The sequence below is a fragment of the Diprion similis genome, chromosome 2 (genome assembly GCF_021155765.1).
Source record: "Diprion similis isolate iyDipSimi1 chromosome 2, iyDipSimi1.1, whole genome shotgun sequence".
In the NCBI taxonomy this organism is placed as follows: domain Eukaryota; kingdom Metazoa; phylum Arthropoda; class Insecta; order Hymenoptera; family Diprionidae; genus Diprion; species Diprion similis.
The window spans coordinates 21,150,064-21,161,540 of record NC_060106.1 but is presented as its reverse complement, the minus strand read 5'-3'; the positions used below and the strand labels follow the sequence as shown (position 1 = coordinate 21,161,540).

Genomic DNA, 11,477 nt, shown 5'->3' with positions numbered 1-11,477 from the left:
TTGTCTCTCACACTTATATACCTTGGTAACTTCTGCTATTACTACACACTAACACTTAAACACTTGTACTAGGATAAGATACATAAAATAAACCGGTGAAACTCAATTCCTATAAGTTATCGATTCTATTCTTTCACCTTTTCAAAAACTTTGTGCAATTTTCATGCATTCTGGCTGTACCTCTAGATCCATCATTCGATTTTGTTAGCTTTGCTTTTTTTGCGACTTCTCAACCCAGGAATTTTTCGATCTATATTCGATCTGTACGATTCTTCTTAGACTCATCGGATCCTCATAAATGCGAAGAAAACATCTAGAACAGCATTAGACCAACAGACGGAAAAATTCTCAGAAATTTCCTTGAGTTTTGGTTATTACTTCTCATGCGTTGCTCGCAGACATCACACATAGCATAGGACCAACAGCAGATAAATTACGAACGAAATCTTACGTTTTTTGGGTGTAACTCTTGATACGTCACATGCTCGCAGCATATTTCATACAGCTTGCAGTCTATAAGCTCTATGTGTAGCTCTCCGAGAATACGAGTGTTAAGAAAATAACCTTAATTATTCTTATGATTACACAATGTTAATACAGCGAAGAATATTGCCTCACCCCTTGCCACAGGCAGCCCGGCATACGAACGAATTTTAGTAATTATTATTTCATTTCAATGATTGTGGCATTTGATTATAAAATGAAAGTTTTCAACCGACATCACTGCGATAAATCAACCTCAATGAGTTGCAGGCTGTCCATTTTGTACCGTATTATTATTCACTTCAGAATTTTCCATCGAAGTTTGCCGTACTATTTCCTATAAAAGAATGACAATCGTAATCAGGAATTTTTGCCCGTTTTGTGCATTATGAACGAAAAAAAAAAAAAATTTGACGTTACCGCATCAACGGCTTGCTGATAATCCAGCTCGCACTGAATTATAAGTGGATCTGCCTCCGTTGCTTTTTGACTCTCTATTGCTTTGCTCGCATCCAGCTTTGCGTTCAAACTTTCTTGCGCCTCAGTTTCCGCTTCCAGCCGCCCGGTCTTTAGTTTCAAACGCGTCTCCCTGTTCTTAGCCTCGATTACCTTTTCTCTTCGCGTTTCTCTTTCTAGTAGCTGAAAAATCAGTTTCAAATCAACAACGTCCCGACAGGCTTGAAAGCAGACGGCACATGCTTAATCAACGGCAGGGCTGCTTACCGCAGTCAATAGAAGCTTGTCGTTTTTCTGATTAATCGTCAGAGCCTCGGAAAACTCGACCAGGTACGCTGTTCCGTTTCTGCTGGCTACGGCAGCGAGATTGCCTTCTACGTGAGGCCTGATGCAAGTCAGAGCCTCGTCGCAAACCTTTCACACCCGCAGAGTGAATATTGTGAATAAAAAAGGAAAAACCGCCCTCGACTGATCAATTTCAAAGTTCACAATAAATCTACGAGCGACTCACTGACTCAGGGTTATGGGGAAAATTTTATCTACTTGTTCATATTCACCTTAACGCTGAGAACAGGTGAATCCTGCTGCACAAGTATGTCCCACACATCCAAAGTACCGTCCATTTTGGTTAGGAAAAATACGGAAAACCGAGTTGCGCTCCAAGCACCGCTAGTCAACAAATCTCTATGGCCTCTATTGTGGGAAATAAAAATATACGATCTTCATGGTCTGTGAACGATATAACGCGATCTAATACTTTTACTCACGGTGTCCACGCGATACACGATTCTCGACAATCCTCGGACCAAATTCTCGCCGTCCAATCTCCAACGGTCAAAAAATTCTTCACAAAAGTTGGATTACGTTCAACGCTTATTACCGGTCCGTACTGGGCTTTGAATCTAGTCGCCATTTTCTCTCCGGGTGTTTTTCCCTTACGGTTTCCGGATATCACCAACCCTTCAATTCAGTGCCCACAACATTACACGAGATTGTTAAGTACAGTCATCATACAAATATTCTCCAATTAGGAAATTTAAGTACCGTTTTCCAAACCACACATGAACCTTGTACCCATCGACGCTTCAAACTGCAGGGCTGAAATGCCTGTCGCCCTGCCAACATCCTGTTCTTCCGGCTTCAGCAAATCAATAACCAAATTCTCGGTCGGACTTTGTAATTTCCTGGTATCCCACCATTTTATCTGAAGATGAAAGATACTCGATTATCGTCTGATTCACTCAGTAATTATTTTCATACTTGTCCGTCGTTAGAGGCGCTGAAAAACTCTGTTCCCGTCTTTGAATTGATCCATAAAACTTTACTGCACGGCTCTCGGTGACTGTGTTCAACCAAGCTGGTCTCGGCTGGCTCTGAACCCCGTCGAATGTCCCAAGACGCCACTTGCCCGGACGTCATGCCGCTAACCAGCGCGTTGCTGTCTTTTGGGTTGTATTCCATGGTCAGGTTTGGGCAGAAGGGTTTCAGCGCCATAAATGGATTGTTCGGATTTTCTATAAAACGATATTCAGAGTTCGTTGCTTGCCAGTACCATCATCGCCAGGAACTACGCGAGGGTATTTCGCAAGAAACCGAAAGCCACTCGCTCACCTACGTCCCAAATGTAAGAATATGGGCTGGAATTCATGGTCCTCTTGAAATCCGTGTCACAATAACTTATAGCGAGTCTTGTTCCCTGATCAGGGGACCAGGACATGTGGGTAATCGAGCGTTTTATGGGTAGAGGATCTCTGTAGACATTGACCGTTCTCGAGAAAGTCTTTTGAACCAACGGGGCTGGCTCCGTGTCGTGAAAATACTGCTCGTATATGTCGCAAACGTTATTCTGCAGGATGTAATGTTCCATAGGCTAGGAAAAAAGAGGGAGTAATTGCTGAGAAGAGAATGACAATTATACGTGGGACCACCAATAACAATTGCGAATTTCATCTCGTCCCTCACCGGTAAAAGCTGTAGCATGGTGTGAATGTACAGTTCGTCCTTCTCTATTTTACGTCTGTAACGAACCGTCTGTTCCAAATCGTGAGTGTTCACATCCTTTGGCCATCCACCTTCGACGTGATGCATACCGCCCTCCTTGTACGTTGCCGTTGTCGTGTTCACCTGATGAAATAGCGGACGATGTTTGTGAAAAAACCCGTCGCCCTAATTAATGGCGCACAATAACGAAGGTGAAGGTGCGGCAGAGAATTTTTGCTTACCTCGTGCTGGGCAAATATCTTGCTGCATTGCGTGCCCTGTGTGACAGGATCTTTTCTGATGAAATTGTGCATGAGGGATGGTTCCGACTGAATATTGACCATCGTTTCAGGACTGCTGTCAGAAAACGAACACCAGCGTCCAAATTGGGCCCGACTCTTTGTGTACACATATTGCGTCTCCATCTTTATTTTCCACCGGTTAAGCTTAATTTATTTTTTATTGCATCCCTCGGTGTCGAGGAGACTTCAATGGCAATTTATATTTTGTCTCATAAACTTATTGCGAACAAGTTGCGACATTATTTGTAATGGAACGGCATTAAACTGTATTCACTGCACGAATTATAGACATATTCAATTGTTTTATTATTCTTAACATTTCTGTTCCAATCTTATTATGCAAATGTTAACATTTCCCAATTTTTTGATTGCTTCTGTTCAAAGTTTATTTTCATGTGGGTAATTCGACTTTAGACTATATTACTAATGCGACGTCAATACAGTAACCACGGCTGGCTTGTTTCCGTGGTAACGATTCACCCCTTATTAGTTATAGATTCGCGCGTTCTTACCGTTGGTTTACAAACGACAGGTTTCATCGCAACACACGTTTGCTTTTATATTTCACCAACTCGTTTCTAAAGGATCTAGGTAACGTGCGTTGTGATAATTTTCAGTGTCGACGTGATTAATTATAACGGTCTCTTCTATATTATATCCAATTGTAACAGCAATGGCATTATGACCTTCATGTGCATATGTAACATATATTTGTATATGCATATTTCAATGATTTAATATTTAGTACTACTTGAGCATTAATGTGACTATCGAAGACGAGTACCAATACAGGAGAATATTGCACATATCTGTTATTCCTGTTTGTTATTCACCCAAAGCCACCCCGTCAGTTTGTTATTCGATTAGAGTTATAAACATGATCGTTGTGTAATTCCGCGTGCATTAATCAAACACAAAACAGGAATTTATTTGAGGCGATATATAAGTTGACCTTTCCGATGTTGACTGACTATCATCCACTTAGCTCTTTATGAAATTTTATTTCACATCCTCGTTCTGGGTTACCCCAAATCCTGTAGGTATACATGTATCGCAAGGTATAGCACTAGAGCGTGTCGCTTGTATAACATAAGAATCCTGTGGTGATCGAGGTGAATTATTTTACGTACAAGAATAAGGTGATGCGGAATTACAAACCAGAGTCTATACAAGTGTTCGTCCTACAATATAGATGGACGAACCACGAGTTTATCTATAAATATATTGTACAAAGTACGAAGCGGCAATCCCCATGATAACCAACCCTTTGATAATTCTCAGTTGCTCTTTTTGACGCCGTTGGATTTCGATCTGAAAATACAAAAATGAGATGCAGTTGTACCGTAGTGCGTGCGGCAACATTCTGATTTTATACGTCGGTCATCTCTATCAAGTAATCACCAGGCGCAGGGTGAAATTTATATCTATCTTATATACCGTTCTACGAGATGAAGCCGAGATGATGGAACTCTTGCTTACCTGATTATTGTATTATATGTGATGCAAGATGTATTATGTATATGATTTATATTTCTTTCAAAGACACTTACGCTTCCGCGGGACATGCTTTCGGTCGATTCGTGAGTATAAACTTCTCAATCTTTCGTATCGGCCCTTCAACAACAACCGACAGCAGCAGGGATATACCGAAAGTGTAGATCACGTCAGGCACGAAGTCACAGAGCTGCAATGTGGAAAATTGAAAAACTTGCTAGTTCGTTTTGTAATTTACAATGATGCTAAGAAAACGTCAACTTTTTACGCTTCTATAATTAATTACGTATGAATGGCAACACAACATGAGTATATCTACCCACGCTAGATCGAGTTGAATGCAACTTACTGCGTTGTAGATGGAAAATACTCGGGGGCTTCTAGTAGCACCGATGTCATAGGCTTGCTTAATATTATGGACAAGATAAGCACCGTAAGTGAGTCTTGCAAGGGGTTGGATCCAGCGTGGTGTCATAAAGTTGTAATGAAATTCTGAAAATGTATGGAATGCAACATTCGATAATCCTTCATAATCAACCAAAAGGCTATTTCCATCGCATTTCAGCATTAGCAAGTCTCTCGAACCTACCCAAACCATCGCCAATTGTTATTAGAACAACGATCGAGCATGTTCCCACAGCAAACGCTGCTCTATGGAAGCCAGCGTACGCGGCAGTCTCAAGTGGATGCAGCTCGCTATTCGGGTCGTAATACTTGGCAGCCAAAAATTCGCTGATAATAGTGAATCCGACTGCCAGTATAATGAAAAGACTTCGTGACCAAGCCTGAAATACAAAATGATATAGTTCTGACAACGGGCAGTAGGACAGGCTTGACACCTTACGGAAAAGAAACGATCAAGGATCCAATTTGTCGTCATCAAGTTTTTTCTCTGAAATTACCTTGGGGAGTCTCCACGTTGCGTCTTTATGGTTGTAGACAATTGCCCCGGCCAAAACGCCAACCATGTAGGGACTGATTCTCATATGTGATTTGTTATAGTAATTGAGAAAATACGTATTTTTTCTCGGATCCTCCAAGCTGGAGAATGACGGAGAATTACATGATGTGGCTATGATTAGGATTGAATTGTTTCATAACTGGACGTGGTTTTCACTCACTAAAGCAATGCCAGGAATGTTGGCTGCTGGTCCTCAACATAGGTAATGACGATGGGAATGGCAGTGCCCAATGCGATCAAACTACAGAGGAACGGGTAGCCGAGTCGTCTTGGAAGTTGCCAATAGGCCCATAAGACAAAGAGTCCAATGATGTAAAGGTGGTAATCCACCGTTAAATACCAGGATTGAAACATACACTGCGAAAGAGGATAGACGAGTCGAGTCGTCACGTAAATTTGTTACGACTCACGGTGCGACAGATGCAGGCATTGACTGTGACAGAATGATCATGGTGAGAAACCTTGACGATCGTGACACGATACTTACCATCTCATTGGGACGCACGTAGTTGTTTATGTATAAAAGATTAGTCCACCAGTTTTTCGCGCAATTATCTCTATCGAAACCCACCCTGGCTTCCCAGTACGGACCGGATCCCATCATCGGCATCAGGGTAGCATAGAATAAGACGACCAGCATGTAGAGGGGTGTCAACCTGTTGTAATATCAAGCGAAGCTTCATCTTTAGATCTTTCTTTATTTCCGCGTGTTTAACGAATAAGAGAGCCAGGCGCGTACGTTCGACTCACCGTAGAAATCTATTGAGTATGAAAGCGGTAAAATTCAACCGCTTACTCCGATCAAGATTGCGAAGCACGTCGTAAGCCAGAAGAAGACCCCCGATACCGAAAAATCCGTCAATGATAATCGGTCCGTTGAACATCATCATCGAAATAGGCACGGTGTAGAACTGGTATAGTGAAACGAAAATAACTGCATAATCACACAGTTGACGTAGTCATACGAGAGTTAGTTACATTATTTTGTAACGAAAAAGTACCTAATGTACGACACGCTCTTATTGCTCCTGTGAAGAACGTGCACTAACCTTTTCGGGGTACGTTGACTCCACGAGCGGGTAGCCGTAGTACTGCATTAATCTGTGACCGAAAATTGTGCATGTCGTGAAAAAAAACCGGATCAAATGAATGCAATCGAGACCAGGGTGTGAACTCCTAGTGACAAAAATTGAGCGCAAGTTACGCCGTGCGGAAAAGCAGAGGAAAAAGCTTCCGGGTACGTTGTCCTTGGCCGCTTCCTCCGGAGAATAGACGCTGCTGTCGTAGCACGAGCTCGCTACCACGAGGACGAAGAGTGCCGCGACGATGAAGCTGGATGGAAAATTGTTCGTTACATTGTCGTTCCTCGGCTCCACTCACCGTATACCGTGGCCATAAAATGATTTTGACTTGTCTTACAGAAAAACCTTCAACCCGACGGTGAAGTCTTGACGGACGTCGCCACGTGCTTGGCAAAGCGAAGGCTTCACCGTGATATCCACGTGTATTTGCCGGGCGTTCGCCAACTCCTGCAGAGGCTCCGTCAACGCCGCCGTAACATCTTCAGAGCTGCAGCTTGCCGGAACGCAAAGCGACAAGTACACGGAGTGTCGTTTCACACGGCGGAAGTCTCCCCTGTACTGCGGATGCGGAATAAAAATCGAACAGAGTCAGAATTACATGCATACGAGGATCGATAGAACTCGATGCCTGTGCTTCGAGTCAATAATTCACTCCGACGGAGCCGGAGCTGCGAGTGAATTCTCTCCGTGATAAAAGTCACTCACGTCAACCGCGTCCCAGGCGGATAGATTTGGGTCGAAGTCGAGGGTGAAGAGTCGCGGGCGTTCAGGCACCACGTCTTTCCGCCGGTAACGCAAGCGGACCAAACAGTAACGACCCTCGACCTCGTCGGGCTCTTCGCTGTCAGAGAATTCATCCGGAGGAAGTTCCGCCCGCAAGTTGTAGCATTGGTCAAAGCTTCCCAAATGTTTTGTATGACCGTGTAGCAGGCCATCTGGATACTTCGTTGAGGCGTCGAACACTGAAATTGTATTTTCCAACTTGACTATGCGGGGAATTCAGTTTCTTTCGTTTCTCAAGAGTTTTCTGGGGATTCTTTAGAATTATCCATAATATTTTCCACAGTCATCATTAATATTGTACGTTTGCAGCAATAAAATTTGACCGTCCAAGTCCGATGGTTAAGATTTACGATATGATTTAGCTCGCGTAATGACCTCCATATTGTTTCATGCAGATGTTCATCATGTTGTTCCATGAGAAGATAATGAATAATAACGAGACTCTGGAACATCTTACAGTGTTGCATGAGATTGGCATCTAGTGAACCTTGTATTCTTCGATTTTTTTTGTAGACAATTTACACACGTTTACGTGTGCTTAGTCATGGATATAATTATTATGGATTCACGATGACAATCGAATATTACTACGAGTGTAATGCTATTCAAGTTATACGATTCATACAAACAAACATATGCAGTTGATCAAGTAGAGAGAAGAATATCGATAAAGGAACTTCTTACTTTTTACCCCATACGTTATCCGGTTGGCTGTCAATCGATCATAAATGAACATTTTTAAATAACTGATATTTTCCGATGAATTGGGACGGAAATTTTCACAGTCTAGTTTTGGGGTCACGGAATCCATATAAGAACGCAGAATTGAAAAATTTAATACGAGGGATCCAAAACGGCGTCTCAAATACCGGTAATTGCGACTAAGGCTTAGCACCCTTGTACCAAAAAGAAACTTGGTACTCGTGGGTTTTTTAATCTTTATTAATTTAAAAAAATTTATCCTAACTGATCCCAATTCTTACCTTGAGCGGATAGCAAATTTAAAAAATAAGTTCTGAAATTAAATCAGGGACTCAAAAAAATTCCCGGCTATCATACAAATACCAAGGTTACACACGTATTATTTGCTATTTATATCATGTTTTCATGCTGAAAGTTATGAAATATTTAACGATAAATCTCAATCAAGGCTATAAGAGCAAATATCCGGCTCATGGTCGCGCCGTTACCGGAACATCCGGCCTTTGGGTTTTGTGTAGTTTCATGAGTGTGACGTACGTAATACACATATATGAAAATATACAAACGTTTTTTCAGGACAATATGAGATGACAAATTATATTCAAATTTATCGGACCTTTGAAGTTTCGATAACGCTCTTGCTTATGCAAGGATACACAAAAGGCATTGTCGAATCGTTACTATCGCTTCTACTTTTCACCAATCACTATGTTTAAATCCTGATGTCCAATAAAATCTTCAAAAATTGCTAATCAATATTGAAGTAACTCTCAGTTGGAGTGAGGGTCGATCTACTATTCCAAAGAATTGGTTCATCATTTTGGAATAATTTAAAATTCTTGTTCATCTATGACACGAATCAGAGGAACCTTTATTGAGGCAATTTACAACATAAATTAGTGCAGCAACTTGTTTGTTATTGCGGCTTTGTACGTCGATTACCTTGTAGGTACTCGGCGCGCATCGAGCGCATGGCCCTTAATTCATCAGGGCTTCTGCTTTTTGAAAAGTGGGAAAACGAATGACAGTCATTGCCCGCATCTTTGGAGAAAATTGAAAGTGATCAAAATAAACTCACTCTGGACGGCCCACAGCGTGGAATTGGCGAGTTCCTTGAGGTACCGTTGCACCTGCTTCCTGCAAGGACCCTCCGGGATCCTGTTCGAATTAGCGAATACGAACGGCAGAACGGGGAAGTCGGTCCACCACGAAGACCCTCGCGAGACCGGAACTGCCCTTTGGGAATCTGTGTGGTTCTCGGTCTGCAATGTCCGATGCGTCCCGAGGGTGCTCGACAGCCATAATCGTCCCTCCGGGTTACTGGCGAAAACCTGACCGTTCATTAAACCGAACGACACGCAGACTAGAAAAACTATCTCAGTCATAGCGCCGGTGAAACGTATCGACCAAATTTTGTTTACAAGGGCAAAGAAGAACCGTCGACGCTATTCCGAACTGCAGTGCAGTGGAGTTGAAATCTATTTGCGGACTGAGATCTTAGAGTGAGTTTATACGCGTTCTCGACAGAAGTATGAGGTGCGCGAAGCTGCGTTATCATTATATCAGAAAACGTTAAAAGAATGGGAGGCGATGGACCCCCCCAGGTTGACCTCCAGCCTCTGCCTGAAGACGTCATTCGCAAGCGTATGTGCGTAGGTACGCGTAAAGGAGTCGAGAATTTCAAAGAATTTCAAGAATTCCAGAAGCAAATTCCTGATTGATGAATTTACTCTAAACAAAGAAACAACGTCTTTTAGAGAAATCAGCCCAAAGTTTCTTTGTTCGGCCATGAAAAAAAAACATTTTCAGGTATAAGGTTAGCTTTTCCGCGTCGAAATCTGCTTGTACAACAGAGCTTCCATTTTTGTTCCGAATCTGCCTGTAGAATGACGTTACTGCTTCAGTTGAAGGTTCGTGACCAACTGCAAAGTCTTCGAATTTATTCAGAAGCTGCATAGTTGCCGAAGAAAATCGATGCTCCATAGACGTTGAAACCCGGTCGATTATTTCGAAGAACTTTTTTAGAAAACATTCTTCAGGGCTTGAAAATGTATGGCTTGTATTCCTGTCATCTGTTATGAGTCGTTGTACACCTCGTCGGACTCGAGATAGCTGCGGCTTCTCTAAGCCAAGATGTTCGGCAGCAACGATAGCCGTTTCCCACACGATTTCGAAACCCGAAATTCTTGAATCCTGAAGACATTTGATCACTAAAGTTACTTTATGATGAAATTCATTCACACCTAAATCGAACCACACGATAGTTCAGCTCAATAAGAAGACAAAATCGAATCCCTCAAGATGTCGCAAAAATCCAGACGCTTTTGCAGACACGCTACTGTCAATCGCCTTGTCAGTTCTCATACCTTCGAAAAACGAAAGCGCTGCTTCGTAGTTGGGCGTTGATCGGAGAGTTTTAGCGATTTAATTCGCATACACCACCTCGAAAGACATTATGAAACGAAGCAGGGATTATTACAGGAATAAGAAGGAATTGCAACACTGGCCAACAAGAATTTTCAGCCTGGGTACTAATTTAAGTGAGTAAGCTTCAAAAAATTTCAATTCATTCTTTTGTATTTCCTATTATTTCAACTTGATTTTTTGATTTTCATTAATTTTTTTCTTTTTACCACAAAGAAATAGTTCTGGCAAGAATCCAAACTAATTCAAATCAATTCGACTACATTTTCCATAATTAACTTATTTCCCAGTAAAATCTTATCATTCAGGTTAATTTATAATAATTCAGTTAATTTTCATTAAATTAGGTGAATTGTATTTAATTTACAATCTTATTGATGTGGCAATTCAGCGAATTATTTCCTTCTTGAAATACGCTACTCAACTTACTCCAGCAGCGTCGCTGTAGCTCTCGGTTTTTGAGACAAGGTTGGGGAAACTAACGAAATGCAGAAAGGGAATTTATGATAATAATCGTTACCGTGATCATTATTATTGGCGACGAATATTGATTTTTGAGCAAAACACGTTATTCAAGAGGTAAAGATGTTCCATTGGAAACTCGAATTAGTCCGGGAAAATAATCTTTTTTCGACAACGAATCAGCGGAATTTGTTTTCCACAATTATTTATCGTATTTACTAATGTGGGAAGTGGAGGTTCTCCGATTTCGTACACTTGTTTAGTGTACCGAGGGGCATATATTCTGAGATTTTAAAGACTGTACACGCATTTTTGAATTAATAATGGGTTATGATAGAAACGGCTATT

At 41.7% G+C, this 11,477-nt stretch overlaps 2 protein-coding genes across 2 annotated transcripts; both read right to left on the bottom strand.

The window, feature by feature from the left end:
* Positions 1–739: 739 nt before the first annotated feature.
* Positions 740–3,344, bottom strand: LOC124416321 (dynein axonemal intermediate chain 2). Its single transcript, XM_046897253.1, has 10 exons — positions 3,162–3,344; positions 2,902–3,063; positions 2,551–2,809; positions 2,200–2,453; positions 1,984–2,143; positions 1,707–1,899; positions 1,497–1,632; positions 1,207–1,353; positions 904–1,122; positions 740–820 (listed from the first exon to the last, which is right to left on the bottom strand). Exons 1-10 carry the CDS (start codon positions 3,342–3,344, stop codon positions 740–742), a joined length of 1,794 nt encoding a protein of 597 aa, XP_046753209.1.
* A 769-nt stretch (positions 3,345–4,113) lies between these two features.
* LOC124416115 (nose resistant to fluoxetine protein 6-like) lies at positions 4,114–9,657 on the bottom strand. Its single transcript, XM_046897000.1, has 12 exons — positions 9,322–9,657; positions 7,464–7,720; positions 7,096–7,316; positions 6,726–7,008; positions 6,427–6,587; positions 6,164–6,332; positions 5,837–6,033; positions 5,618–5,756; positions 5,305–5,500; positions 5,065–5,207; positions 4,772–4,905; positions 4,114–4,532 (listed from the first exon to the last, which is right to left on the bottom strand). Exons 1-12 carry the CDS (start codon positions 9,626–9,628, stop codon positions 4,499–4,501), a joined length of 2,241 nt encoding a protein of 746 aa, XP_046752956.1. The 5' UTR covers positions 9,629–9,657; the 3' UTR covers positions 4,114–4,498.
* Between the last annotated feature and the right edge of the window lie 1,820 nt (positions 9,658–11,477).

Bases quoted from the DNA above. Each gene is read 5' to 3' on its own strand.
- LOC124416321 (XM_046897253.1), bottom strand. From the start codon at position 3,344: ATGGAGACGCAATATGTGTACACAAAGAGTCGGGCCCAATTTGGACGC. The intron at 3,064-3,161 runs GTAAGCAAAAAT...CTATTTCATCAG, and splicing joins AGATATTTGCCCAGCACGAG to GTGAACACGACAACGGCAAC. The intron at 1,354-1,496 runs GTGAATATGAAC...CGGGTGTGAAAG, and splicing joins CACCTGTTCTCAGCGTTAAG to GTTTGCGACGAGGCTCTGAC.
- LOC124416115 (XM_046897000.1), bottom strand. From the start codon at position 9,628: ATGACTGAGATAGTTTTTCTAGTCTGCGTGTCGTTCGGTTTAATGAAC. The intron at 7,009-7,095 runs GTAAGACAAGTC...TTTTCCATCCAG, and splicing joins GTCGGGTTGAAGGTTTTTCT to CTTCATCGTCGCGGCACTCT. The intron at 6,333-6,426 runs GTGAGTCGAACG...ATATTACAACAG, and splicing joins ATACTCAATAGATTTCTACG to GTTGACACCCCTCTACATGC.